Raw genomic sequence first — 14,510 nt, 5'->3', positions numbered from 1 at the left:
CTTTGCTTAGTTTTCAAATTGAATAACATGAAACTAAAATAATCCGGTCATGCCTAGTCGCATAGCCCTTTACTATGGAATTTACACTTTGTTTGCTTTTTGCCACAAGCATGAGCATTTCAAATCCTGAGAGACTGATGCACCTCTTTTCTTAGAGTATTTTCTTCTGTTTCCTTTATAAAATATGAAAAAATAAATAAGGAAGAATACATTTGGAAGTCATTAAGGTTGCAGAGTTAGTCATTTACTTAAAAGCTGGTAGCAGCCCAAATTAGGTTTGAAAGTAAATGAAATGTACACATAGCAAATTGGGAGGAGGTCTGAATAAAGTAGAGAGAAATCTATTACACATAAAAGCCTCTTTAAAATGTTGTTCAGTACATCTGGAGAAAAACCACTAAAACCTGCAGAGTACCCTGGAGAAAATTAATGCCAAAAGAGGCACAAGGTGTCAGAGAACAAAAACCAAGCCATGATTTCAACTGAAGTTAGGTAACTAAACAGACTAATGCAATTCAATGCATGGCTCTAAGCACTGACAGTCTGATGTCATAGGCACTAATCACGCACTTAAAACTCTCACATGCTACGTGTTTTGCCAGGCTGAGCCTCTGCAGTGAGACATTATGGGATAAGTACGGAATGTCGTAACCACATGTTGCAGCCACATGGTTCTATCCTGGGCATTGCTCTACAAGACATTGATCAACAAGGGGGCTTCAAACAGAAGTTACAAAATAGCTGACACTGACATGGTTACTTTGAACTTAATAGGAGTGAAGAAGAATAAAATTGGTCTGTAATAGGTTTCTGTATTATATGTAGCATGTATTCAGCATATGTAGTATGTATATGAATTATGTCTATGCGTGTGTATATATGTGATATATGAAAAAGTTCAAGGAAAGGAAAAATACAGTGCTTGAAAAAAAGAATCTTATTAAGTGCAGGGGAACGACAACTGTACAAACACCAGGTGGGATCCTGTCTGGAACAAAGCCCAAAAGAATTTTGGCACTGGGTTTGGACATGGCCAGGATTTTCTTCAGTTCTTAAATATAACATGCCTTCTTGTCCTCCAGCTCAGTATGGAGATGCTTATATGCTTCGGTTGTATATAATCTCCATATTCATAACTGTGTTGGGTATCCCCCATTACTTCTGTAAAATCCATCCATATTTGCCCTCTTCCTTTCAAGTACAAGAATTTGAAAGATTACCTTTTAGGGAAATACCTAATAACAGAGCTCAAAAGACGAAAGATGGCTCTGTTTTAATGTGTACACATGCAGCGGGTTTTTTTGAGTTTATAAACGTTACAATTACATAGTTGATGTTGAAGTTTGGTCTGCCTCATGTATTGTACAGTATCTGACTGAACCAGTGGTGTATAATAAAACTTACTACAGGCCATAGGTTTTGATAGGTGTTTGACCTACAAGTAGCAACATGGTGAAAAACTTTTACTACATATGGAAATCTTCAGATTCGTCCTCCTCAAATATATCTCACATAAAAGGCCAGCTTCATTGCTAATCTTTTCAAGCCTTGATTGTTTGTGGTAATGAATGGGAGAATAGCACTGGACATCTGATCACAGAATCACAGAATGATCCTATAGGTAAGTAGCCTCCTGCAGAACAGTCATTAAAATCACTGTGAATTATATATTCTAGACATCTATGTACTGGATCTATTATTTTCATATGAAAAAGAATGGTCTGTGATCTAGAATTAGATAAATTCTTGACAATTAAACATAGCTGAGACAAAAAGTAGGAATGCTATGGAAGGCTATACAGTGAAGAGTCTAAAGAACAAGAATGCAGAAAAGTTACTATTCCGGGCCCTAAACATAAAATACAGCAGGCAAGAGAAAGAAGCCTCATAGTAGCAGCTTGCATTTTGCAGGATGCTTCTATACTATAAAAAGTAACTTTCTTAAATAAAAGAATTCCCTTATTACAATGTTATAAACTTTCCAAATTTCTTTTGCAGACTTTTGCCCAGCCAGTTAAGTTTAACCCTGACTTTGGGGTTTTTGAAGTAATTAATGATGCCCCACAATGCCTGGAAAGTCAGCTGAAAAAAATTCTACATGATCAGAAACCTCCAAATCCCATTTATGGCGTTCTAAGGAAAGCAAAGAATCACGGGCAGCTCTCCAAAATGCGCAGTGCTTCTCCAACCTTCAATATTGATCCAAATTACAACACTATGGTAAGCATCTTATAGCCCCTGAGTTTATATTTAGATCTTACTGTAGTGATACTGGCAGTAGTTATTGTTGTGTTTGGCTTGGTAGCTTGGGAAAAATGTTAATTTATGTTAGGAAAACATAATGATGGGCCAAATTATGCCCTGGAACGCACATGTGTCTAGCAGACAAGTGAACGGAATTACACATGTACATCCTGTAGCACAGAATTTTGAAGAATCCATAAGGCAAGATTCAGTTGTGTGGTCTGAATACTTTTTTAATATTAAAAGAAAAAATATTATGACAACAGTTACTTTACTAGTGATCCCTGGAATGTGCAAATTGACTGAAACTAATGCATCTCAGTCTTTCCTTATTAATTAATTTCCTTGTGTGGCTATGAGCTCATCTGTGGTCTGGCAACACATAAGTCTCTCTTCCATTAATTCCCAAAGGTTTTACATGGTTAACATCAATTGAAATGGCCAGAGAAAATAATCTTTGGCAACAAGAAAACTAAATGGAAAGCTAGGTTGGATTTTAGAAAAAAATTCTTGTTTCAGACTTGCTCAGGCACAATCAATTTTGGTATTCTTACCTGTTTGCTTTCAGGGCTTTCTTCAGTACTAAATTAGGCAGGTTAAAACTGGGAATTGAAGCACCATATGCACTTGAGAGGCTACAAGATAGTATAATTAGTTGTGGGAGTTTAGAGTTTACCTTTAAAGAACAGGTTTGGAGGAGAAAAAATATTTCTCTGGGATACTTGGTTTATTCCTTTCCTGCTTACTTTGCATTGGTGTGACTGATGGGACTTCATTCAAGGCCAGGCTAAGGTCTTGCTACATTTTCAGAGGCGGCTGCTCTAAATTATGTCATAGCTGGAAAGCTGAGAGAAAATCAGGGAGTTGTAACAGTCTGCTGCTCTGCCTACTATAAGCTTAATGATTTTCAGAAAAGAAAACAGTGTTGAGAGAGGCCAAAAGGCAATGATGTTTAACAAAATGATAGTAATGTAAGATTGCAATTATCTGCAGCTAAGTGGGACAATGGCAACAATAGGACAAAGCTCACAGGCATCCCTACCCTGTTAAATCATTATTTTTAAAAATCATAGAACCATAGAATGGTTTGGGTTGGAAGGGACCTCAAAGATCATCTAGTTCAACCCCCCTGCCATGGGCAGGGAAACCCTCCACTACACCAGGTTGCCCAAAGTCTCATCCAAATATGCTTTGCTTGAGATCACAAAAGCAGAAGGGCTATTCTTGATCTCTTATCTGCTCTCACGATTCAACTGAGGAAATGTGTGCTTGTGCAAGTGTGGCTAATGTTGCTCTCTGAGATAACCTTATATCATTGCAACTGTGGATGGCCTTTCTTGACAAATTCGAAGTCATTATTTACATCTTTCATGTGGTTTGACGCAAGAGGACTCCTGTATTATTTAAGATCGGAAGTATTATGGCCTTTTCAGGAGCACTATGCCTCACTACACTTTCTTCTCCTTTTTGGGGGAAAGGGTGATGCTTCCTCTTGTTTTTGACTCCTCATTCGGTGGACAGGTGACCTAGATGCCTCATCCAGTTCAGCTTGGCATCTCAAGGCTGAGCTGGAACAAAATGGCCTACAAAACACCATGCCAAAAACTGTCACTGCCAACTACACAAGATGAAAGAAGTCAGCCTCCTTTATTGTGCTATACTATGACTGCACCAGAAGCCATCCTAGACCAACTGCATCAAACAGTTCAGTTCAGATCAAATAGGATTTGATCTTCCAGTCACTGGGTGATGCTGCCTCCTTTGCCTTGACTGTTTTCTTCACACCGACTGAAGAGATTGACAGTTGCTCTGAATGTTACGTTGCTAAAAAAGGCACCTTGAGTGGCCATCACTGGCACATTACTATGGAAAAAATGAGCTATGATTGGGGAATCCTATTAGACCTTTCAGGCTACAGCCTGAATTTAAACACATTTTGCCTAAGAAATACACCTAGTGGTATTTTTCTGGGTAATTTTCTTCCCTTTCGGACTGTTACAAATTTACAGGTAAGGAAAATTTCTCTGTATGTGTGCATGTGTGCATGTGCACTTGCGAATTCTTGATATGGAGGTAAGTATCTTCTCATCAACAGTCAAAATCAACTTGGCATAAAATACATTCAGAAAAAACCCTGCAGAGTTGGGTAGAATTGATCACAACTATGGAAAGAAACTGGCTGGCATCCCGCATACCTTACTTCAGAGAAACCTCAGTTCAGCAAAGCACTTAAGTATGTGTTTAACTTTAATCAAGGGAAGTTAAACACATGCTTAAACTTAAACACGTGCTAAAAGCTTTACTGGATTGGGTCCCAGCAAGGCCTAAGGCTGACTGGGTAAGGAAGCTACCCAAGGTAGCCGACTCCATCAGACTAAATGTAGCATCTTTCTCTGGGGAAGGGAAAAGAGTAGAGGTTCTTTCCTTCTGATACTACACGTACTTATACATACCAGCCATGTACAGACACGAACATGTTATGAATCACTCAGATAAAAAAACGGGCTATGAGTCAGTAAATACATAAATATTAAATGCCAAAATAAAGACACGATTTTCTGTATTCAGAAAAGCTTGTCAGTTACCAAAAGGAGGCATACACTCTGTGGTTGGGAGTAATTAGTCTCCATCTCTACAAATTACACTGTATGAGCTACTGCCAACATAAGCTTTCCATATTTTGAAATATTTTATTCTCTCTAAATGAAACCACCCACTTTCTGAGTAATTCAGATTTTTTTAATCCCCTACAGATATATATGAGGCAGAAATAACCCTTGTCCCTAATGGAAAATTAGCTCACGGAAAGAAAATTTAAAATGTAATTTACATGAACTGATTATCTGATATAGCAAGTAGCATCCATCCTTGCCCAAACTTCACCTGTTTTTATGGACAAGCAGAGTTACTGCATTCTTCTGAACTTTCACTAAAAGGAAAAATGCTTTTTTTTTTTCACTAAAAGGAAAAAAAACCTTAGATAAATAAAACAGGTCATCCCCTAAGAGTGGAAAATGTATGCTCTTAAAAAAAAATATTTAAAAGTGTGCTGTATGTCATTTCTAAGGGAAACAGCTATGGATTACTGAGGCCCATAGACAGAGAGCTTGCTCTCTGTGTAAGACTCTAGGCATAGTTTTTTTTTGTGAGCTTGCTCTGTGTAGCTCACTGCTCAACACCTCCCTTCCACAGCCCAAACCAATCTTTTGAGGCACCTCCCTTGCTGCTTTGATGAGGCACTGAGGCTTAGACTGCTGTTAATAGGAATATAAACTAACTCAATTGTCCCAGCAAGATTAAGGCCAAACTGGATAACGAAGGTGCTTATTGTACATTTGTCTTCCTGAGACAATGCTTCTGTAGAAGAGGGGTGGAGAGAATCTGTTACATGGCAAACAAAACAAGAAAGTCAAGAATACTTCAAAACTTCAGCATTCTTTTTCCAATAGTGTCTTCATCGAGAACAAGCAATCCAGTGGATTAAGAAAGAAAGACTTCCAGCATTTCTAGAAAGCGACTGTTACTTTGAATACAGGTATTGCAATCTTTTATGCTGTCCCTCAGTTTTAAATGCGTACAATTTTCTTTTTGACCTAATTCATCTTCACAGTACCTTTAATATGTTTTCTCTCACCTCTTGTCCTGTTTAATTTTAGCATTTGAGTAACCTGGACAAAGCAAAATCAGTGACTTTCTTCACTCATTGTTCCGTAATTCTCCTTGGTCATGAATTACAAGCTAAATTACACCATTACAGACAGAGAAAGAGTGTGGTTTACTGTTTCCTGAATCTCTGTTCCATTGGGATATCATGGTAGCAATGCATCTCTCTAATCAATATGGAGGCCATGTAAGTGGAAGATATGAATCCATGAAATCAATTTGGAAAAAAACAGCCAGTTCTTTTTATTTCAATTACTAGTTTTGTATAGAATCATAGAATGGTTTGGGTTGAAAAGGACCTTAAAGATCATTTAGTTCCAAACCCCCTACATCAGGTTGCTTGAAGCCTTCAACCTGACCTTGAACACTTCCAGGGATGAGGCATCCACAACTTCTCTGGGCAACTCATTCCAGTGCCTCACCACCCTCTGAGTGAAGAACTTCTTCTTTATATCTATTCTAAATGAACCCTCTTTCAGTTTAAAGCCATTTCCCCTTGTCATATCACTGCATGCCCTTGTAAAAAGTCCCTCTCCAGCTTTCTTGTAGGCCCCCTTTAGGTACTGGAAGGCTGCTAGAAGGTCTCTCCAGAGCCTTCTCCAGGCTGAACGACCCAACTCTCTCAGCCTGTCTTCAAAGGAGAGGTGCTCCAGCCCTCTGACCATCTTTGTGGTCCTCCTCTGGATTCGCTCCAACACGTCTATGTCCTACTTATGTTGGGGACCCCAGAGCTGAATGCAGTACTCCAGGTGGCATCTCATGACAGCAGAGTAGAGGGGCAGAATCACCTCCCTCAACCTGCTGGCCATGCTTCTTTGGATGCAGGCCAGGATACAGCTGGCTTTCTGGGCTGCCAGCACACATTGCCGGCTCATGTTGAGCTTCTCATCAACCCACACCTCCAAGTCCTTCTCCTCAGGGCTGCTCTCAATCCATTCTCTGCCCAGCCTGTACTTGTGCTTGGGATTGCCCCGGCCCACGTGCAGGGCCTTGCACTTGACCTTCATGAAGTTCGCACAGGCTAACCTCTCGAGCCTTTCAAGGTCCCTCTGGATGGCATCCCTTCCCTTCAGCATGCTGACCACACCACACAGCTTGGTGTCATCAGCAAACTTGCTGAGGGTGCACTGAATCCCACTGTCCATGTCATTGACAAAGATGTTAAAACAGCACTGGTTCTAATACCAACCCCTTAGGAATGCCGCTCATCACTGGTCTCCACTTGCTTATACTGTTGTTGTAAATCTTATACATTCAACAAGGAATGAGTTTCCGAGTCATGGAGCTGAGTTTCTAGCCAGATAGCAACAGGGAATCAGTGTTGGGCCCACTCTCAGACTTCCTTTTGCAAGGTCCTCTGTGGGATGCCGTGGCATAGTTGGATGATTTACAGTTATACACTTGCTGTATTTTTCCAGATGTCCTTTCAGCAGATGTTCAGGAATTTTAGTGTGCTTTTTGGAAGGATCTGCCTCTACATCCCTTAAGATTGTATCTAGATGCTGAGAACTGTAGTGTATTTTAGGGATCCTAAAAGGAGAGGCAGCCTGGTATTAGGGTTCACAAAACTAATATTTGTTGATTGTAATGACTAGTTACTGGAGTATAGACTACTGCATTAAAAGTTTCAAAATATTTTTAACTTTTCATATCCTAAATACTGCAAGGGAAGTTCCTAAATACTGAAAGGGAAATTCAAAGAGAAAATTGTGCAAAGAATAAGCAAAGTATGAAAGAGTGCCTCTTTTTACCTTTAGTAGAAGGCTGCTTTACAGGTGTCTGGGCCTTGTGAAACACTAAAAAATTGATCTTCTGCTATAGCAAAGTATTTTCTCGATCAAGCAGAGCTACCAAAGAGAATTACATTAAACTAAGTCTAAGCATGTGTCTCATTTTCATTGACATCAGTGTTTTAAGTTGCTTTGCTGAATCAGGATCAAGAGAAGTTGAGATGTTAAGAGGGAAACTGGCATTTAAAGATACATTGAAGACAGTCCGACCTTATAATGAAATCCTATTCGCTCTCAAACAATGGGACAAACAAAACTAGGCATTCAGGTCATGGCCATAGGCTCGGGCATAGACTTCTTCCCTTCACATGCATCTTGGTTGGTTTTGTTCTGCTTTCTAACTTAGCTGAGTAAGTTCTGCCACAGTTCTTGAGCTCAGAGCATCCTCATTATCGTTGTGTGATTCTAAGACTGCCTTTTCCTGAACATTGCAAGGTCCACACTAACACAAGGCAGCACTGGAGTGCTGTTCAGTACTATGAAGTCCTTATATAGCAGCCGCTGAACAAGGTAGCACCAGCTGCCTTGTTATCATCTGAAAGTTCAATCAGTATGATCACTGCTGTGGCATTGCACCTGGAAGATTGCTCGTAACAGGACCAGGAAATGGTAGTGATACAGGGCTTCTGCAATCTGGGAGAATGGTTTTATTTTAGTGATCAAAATGTTTAAGGGCTTCTTGCCAGGGCTTGGGACTGCATAGATACATGCAAGATCACCCTGACAGAAATCAGTTTTACTGGTAAAGCTTGATAATGCAAAGCAGGCCATCATCTGTAAAGCTAATGGAAAGTGGAATGGCAGTACTGGCGTTTACATAAGTGACAGCGGGCCGAGGGAGAAATAGTAAAGCAGACCATTAAATTCTCTGTAATTTATTTTCAGATTGATCACGTTTTTCACTGCCTCTTCTGGGGAAAAATCAACTGTTTCTCTGATTAAAAGCTAAAATAAACTATTTTATTGTCTCAACATCTAATTTCAGGCTAGCTAAATTGATATCACAGGTAGAATGGAGCAAGACTGGCATTAATTTTATTATAGATAGTGACTACTATCCCTGGATAAGGAAGAAACATCCCAGTTCTCCCCCTCCTGAGGAGGAAGACGCTTATTTTACTATGAAGAAGTTCTACGTATCGCTTGGTCAGGTAAAATAAACATGTTTACTAGATGTAACATCAAGTCAGATTGAATGAATTGGTTTAAATTATTGTAACTGAAGTCACAATCTAATTGGACAACTGTTTCTCTGAATTTTCAAAGCTCTTTGTATTATAGAAGAAGGTTGATGGGTTGTAATACTGCTTAAACAGAAGCTGTGTTACAAGTATACTCAGCTATTGTCATGCATGTCTCTTCACTGTGAGCTATCATTACAGAAATCTGCACAAACACACTGCACAAAATGCCTATAGATAGTAAGCCTGCTTTCAGAAAAACTGCAATAAATACAGAAATTTGAATTATTCTATGACATTTCTTTTCCTAGGCTACGGTTTCTCAGACAAAGGATTGGTTTATGTTAGCAAAACGAAGTGAATCCACGAAAACTACAAATTCATTTATGCAACCTGTAATGTCTAGTCAAATTCATGATATTCAGTGTTTGTCTGGGCAGCATGAAAGAGACGATTCGTTAAGCCAAAAAGATAGCCTTCTGGGTAAGTAACTGGGCTCAGCCATAGTATTCGTAACACAGCTCTGACTAGGTGGAAAGAAAAGGCATTCCAAGGAATCGCTGCTAACTCCACTTACTACCTTTTGAGTATCACATGGTATCTTAGGCTTCAGATGGGGATTTGTTTCTTTCCATAGTCACAACATTAAATGAAAATCTGAGCTAGTAGCCAAGTAATTTTATGAGAGTAGAAACTTCTTACATATTGCTGTCTCACAGATATCTGTAAGTTTCAGCTGAGGGATTTTTTTTCCATTTGATATGTTTTGAAAGACTTTCTTGTCTGGATTCTTTGGGTATTTGATAATGTATGATTTGTGTAGCAGCCATCTTCTTGGGGTATTTATGTTGGGCACTTGAGGGCCTTTTGGCTGCCAATTTTTATGAATCTTGTAGAAAGTAATAATTTGTGACACTCTGGTCTATCTGTCAAATTTAACTAAAATTGTTCAGCAAGATTCAATGATACTGGGAGAGAATACACAGATGCACATATGGACATACCTGATTGCATAGCCTTGCTTCTGCTCCACAGGCAGTAGTAAGATGAACAGAGAAGTCTCAGCTCATATGTTAGGAGTTCTCTCTCCCTGTTCTTAGAGGAAAAAGCAGCCATTCCACTTTGAGACTTATACTGCAGGAACCTTGGAGTTCAATGGCTGAATGGAAAATCAGAAGACATGGTAACTCCAGAAGTCTGTCTTCTTTCCCAAACCCAGGAGGATCACCCCAGGAAATACATTGCTGTTGCACGGATAATTAATGAAGTTATTCAAGTCACACTTGTTTGCAGCTTATGACTCTACCCCTAATTTTTGCAGTGCTGTGAGCGGAGAGGTCACAAATGCAACATTCTCGCAGAGCGTTGTAATGTAGTACAGCTCTATGCTGCAGTGGGCTGGGCACAGACCTATGGAAAGCCTCCCTGTCCTCTTTTGCTGTGATTGTATTGCAGTCAAGAGCATTTTGCCTCAATGAATATTTTACATCTTCTAACTGAAAACTTTATTTTAATACATAGACCTTCATTTTACATGTGCTTATGACTCTTCTTTATCCTTATTTCATGGGAATTCTTTCAGTCAGAAAATTTTTTTTAGGCACAGTATCCACCTGGTCAGGCACTGGAAGCAATAAAGGGCATCAGCTAAGTTTCTCAGAGCCAGCCTGTGATTAAAGAGTTCAATAGATAAGGTATTTGCTTGGACAATCCAGTTTGAATTCCTTGCTCACTGCTTCAGTTGGATCTGGGTTATCAATTAATGTCTTGAGCAAAATCTTGAGCCATTTGGCTTTTGATTACTCAAGAGCTGTGTATCTCTCTCCCTAATTCCCTCAGGTCCTGTGAAATCACTCTTCATGTTTCAATTTCACAGAACTGTGTTGAGAAGCTATAATTCTTCTTTGTCAAGTGAAAACATTTGCAATAGTTTAGAAATAAGAAAAGATATTTTAAATCACACTGATTTTTATATTGTCAACATATCGTGCCATATGTACTTACACACGATATTATGTAAGTGCAGAGCAGGGAATTTCTATGCCATGTTCCTAATCCAAGTGGCTGTCTGTGACAGTGGCCAGCACTGGTTAGATGTGGCTTATTTTTGAAGGAAGATGGAAGGAATGTCCATCTGCCATTGTAATTTATTGACTAGGCCCCCATAGAGGGTTACAGAGGCCAGTAACATTGCAAATGTGAATTAGTGGATCTGAGAGATTTAATCTTTTTCTGTCACAGCCTGATGTAGTGCCCGTGCTCAGAGGTTGTAGCAGACTCCTCATTGACAATGTTTTGTCTTAGTGATACAATAGAGTATGAAAGCCCACATTTTAGCTTTAGGGAAATATGAAGATTCAGTTTATTCTATAGTTTAAACACTGGATTGACATGAAGATATTGTAGAGCCACAATTATGAATTTGTTTTTTCTTACTTTCACTTACATTCTACTGCTGTTCACGCTATCTGTAGTTATTCTGCTGAGTTTTACAGGACTGACTTATACAGTGACAGCAGCATTAACCTAGCTAAGCAGTATGTCTAGTCAAGGTCATCTTTGCCAACACGCTCCAGAAGTACTTAATTTGCTAAAAGTCTGGCAGAAGTAAAAAAAATATTTGAACAAGTTAAAGCAGTAAGTTTCTTTCTCAGCAGACCAGGATGGCAGGACATGCTTAATAGCATGGGGACAATGAGGAGCTGGGTAAAAGGAATTAAGTAAAGAACTGGAGACTATAAAAACAGAGCTGGTAACTGTTCTGGACTTGTTAGTTATCTCTAAATGAAAAAAATATCTCTAAATGGAAAGGAGTAATTTCTGGGTGGCAGATTGGACTGCAGGATTTTTAAATGTTTCCAGAGCCTTGACATAATAATTTGTTTTGTCATCCTCCTACATATGTCAAGATTTTACCCAACTGACAGAGGCCTCTTTTATGTTTTAGTCTTTTGCAATAATCAACATAAGTAGACAAAGAATTACCACTTACTAGCTTCCTCAGGCCTAAATGAAAACCAATCCTGCTACATACTGTGACTTTGATCCAATTATGACCAAATGCTCAGGAAGAAACCAGGCCTTGAAGCACAACAAGGTGGTTTAACAAGTGCCGAGGAGCTGGGATGCTCAGCTGAGTAAACAATGACAATTGGCTCCAGAGGGAGTTGGTCCTGAACTCTGTTGTTCTGCTGGAATTCAACAGGGAATGAGTTTCTGAGTCATGGGGCTGAGTTTCTAGCCAGATAGCAACAGCAGAAGCTCCTCTGCTATTCCGTGCTCTGCAATGTGGCATGGTCTGATTATTTTGCAGCAGCACAATATAAATATGTTGCATTTTTTAAGTTGGAAATGTTTATATGCAAAACAACAGTCTTGAATCAAAATGGTGTTCAATGATCTTTTCCAATTTCATGCAGGAGCAGATTCTCTGTCTAAGGAATGCCACCAACGGAGTTTCCTTTCCCCTTCAAAGACAGCATCAGCAAAAGCTGGCATTATTAGAGAGAGATCCAGAGAGGCTTGGGAGGGTTCTTCTGTGGCCGTTGCTGAACCTCCTTTCCACACTCAGTTGGGAGTTTATCTAGACCCAAAATGGGACAGTGCAGCAAAAGAAGAAAATGGACAGGAAAGCACAGCTTTTCAGATACGAGAAGAATTCATACCAGCTTATACTCAATTTGTAATGAAGGAACCCATTTCAGAACTGACTCACCAGCCAGCTGCTGACATTGAGAGTGATGTAGATTTCCACAAACAGCCTGAAGTGTTTACACATGAGTTAGCAAATACTGAATTTGCCCGTGGTATTGCAGAGTCACTCTTTTCCCAAAGTTCCCCATTTACTGTCTTGGACTCCAAGGGAGACGTAAGAGAACAAGATGCTGAAGAAGTAAGCATAAGATCAAGTTCTGAAAGTAATGGGGCAGACAGTAGGGCTGCCTGGTGTATTAGTCATAGGACTTATGACACTGGCAACAGACACGAGTTTGAAAGATTCAAGAAGTTCATTAAAGGAACACTCGGGGAGAGGTACTGGTGGCTCTGGATGGATATTGAAAGACTAAAGGCTCTTAAGGACACTACAAGGCAGCAAAGGTACTTCTCATTATTTAACAGCTATTCCCATTGTTTTTATACTTGTAACCTAGATCAATGCAGGTTTTGAGATTTCAGAATAAATTGTAATGTCTGAATAGAGCAGACACAATTAAAGTAATCATGAGTGTCCTGACAGAGTAAGTCAGGAATGCCTCTGCTGAAGCTGATAAAGCTCTTTTCGCAGAGTCATGTTTGCAAAGCTTACGTGAAGTCAGAATCACTGTAGTATTAAGGCTTTGTTAGAAAGAGATTTGGAAAACAGATGGCAACAGAAAGAAAAAAAAAAAGAATAAAAGAACTTAAACTCACAAGTAGGGCATTCAGTATGACAAACTGCTTTAATGAAAGGCTCTGCTGGATTTAGATTGTCTATTCTAAGGCACTGTACATTTTGTCTTATACACAACCTGTCTCTAATTTGTGGAAAAACTGTTTTGGCTTCTGCAGCCTACAATTAAAAACATGTTGCATGACAGCAGTTTAACCAGTAGGATGAACTGATTCTTGTACTTGATTCTGTATAGTGTCTGGTACATGCTTACATGACTATTTTTGTTGACTCAAGGCAACTCATTAAGATGAAAAAACTCTATCTGCTGAGCAGTGGAGACTATTTCCTCGGTTCAGAAGTATTACTCAGACTTGATCTACTGCATGGAGATCAGTGGAATAAAAGGCATCTAAGACGGATTCAGCCTGAAGTAGTGAAACCTCTACTTCTTTACTGGTATGAAAAAATGAACATGAACTAAGATTCTATTGTTTAACAAATTTCTCTTTTCTTTGGTAAGCCTATTAGGTTTTATTTCATTTCACTTATCTCATTGCAATTATGGAAAGTAATGTAATCGTAAATACTAGCAGATGTTGCCTCTGAAATTTAGTTGAGCCTAAACTACACTGCAATCTTCTGAGAAGCCAGGTAGATCTCCCTTACTGAGCCCTTGCTATTTTACTGCCAGAGCATCTGAGCTACTTCATGTATAGCTGCCTTGGATACCATTCAAATAAACTTTAGGCTGCAGAGTAGAGAAACCCCTCCAGGCATAGAAGGTTAATTCCGTCCTAACTTATTTCCCATATTGCCCTTCTCAAGTTTCTGAAGATGCTCTGTGTATACATCTATGTGGAATTTGACCCTGAGACTTTACTGTTCAATTTCTGTCGTACAAAATGCCTTTTACATATTGACAGCTTAAGTGAGGATAAAAATTCTAACCCGTTTCCAAAACATAAGCTGAATTTTTGAAGGTCTTCTCTTGGCCCCAAGGAGGGTTAACAAATTGCAGGCATAAACAAATACCTGCAACTGTGACCTTTGCTGTGGAGCTTGATGAAAGTTACGGTCTATGTCCTACAACCTACAATCCTTTCACATTCTTTGCTGTAGGATGGATGGGATCTCTTAGAAAGGCAACTAGATAATGGAACAGAATTTTGCAACCTAAGTTTATGTATGTGTAGCTTGGTTTTACATTTGGAAGAGTGCGATGTCTAAACATATCTTTAATATTAGGTGATTTTAATTCTA

General features: G+C 39.3%; 1 protein-coding gene across 1 annotated transcript in view; it reads left to right on the top strand.

The window, feature by feature from the left end:
- RGS22 (regulator of G protein signaling 22) overlaps positions 1 to 14,510 on the top strand; it is a 71,266-nt gene that overhangs the window by 14,970 nt on the left and 41,786 nt on the right. The window contains exons 3-7 of the mRNA XM_086609329.1: positions 1,999 to 2,220; positions 5,694 to 5,779; positions 8,683 to 8,848; positions 9,190 to 9,361; positions 12,298 to 12,976. Of these exons, the coding sequence (XP_086465455.1) occupies positions 1,999 to 2,220; positions 5,694 to 5,779; positions 8,683 to 8,848; positions 9,190 to 9,361; positions 12,298 to 12,976 (1,325 nt within the window). The remainder of the gene's footprint in view (positions 1 to 1,998; positions 2,221 to 5,693; positions 5,780 to 8,682; positions 8,849 to 9,189; positions 9,362 to 12,297; positions 12,977 to 14,510) is intronic.

This window comes from Tauraco erythrolophus, chromosome 3, assembly GCF_009769465.1.
Source record: "Tauraco erythrolophus isolate bTauEry1 chromosome 3, bTauEry1.pri, whole genome shotgun sequence".
Taxonomy (NCBI): Eukaryota; Metazoa; Chordata; class Aves; order Musophagiformes; family Musophagidae; genus Tauraco; species Tauraco erythrolophus.
Note: the sequence above shows the minus strand (reverse complement) of the source record. Positions and strands in the feature narration are given on the sequence as shown.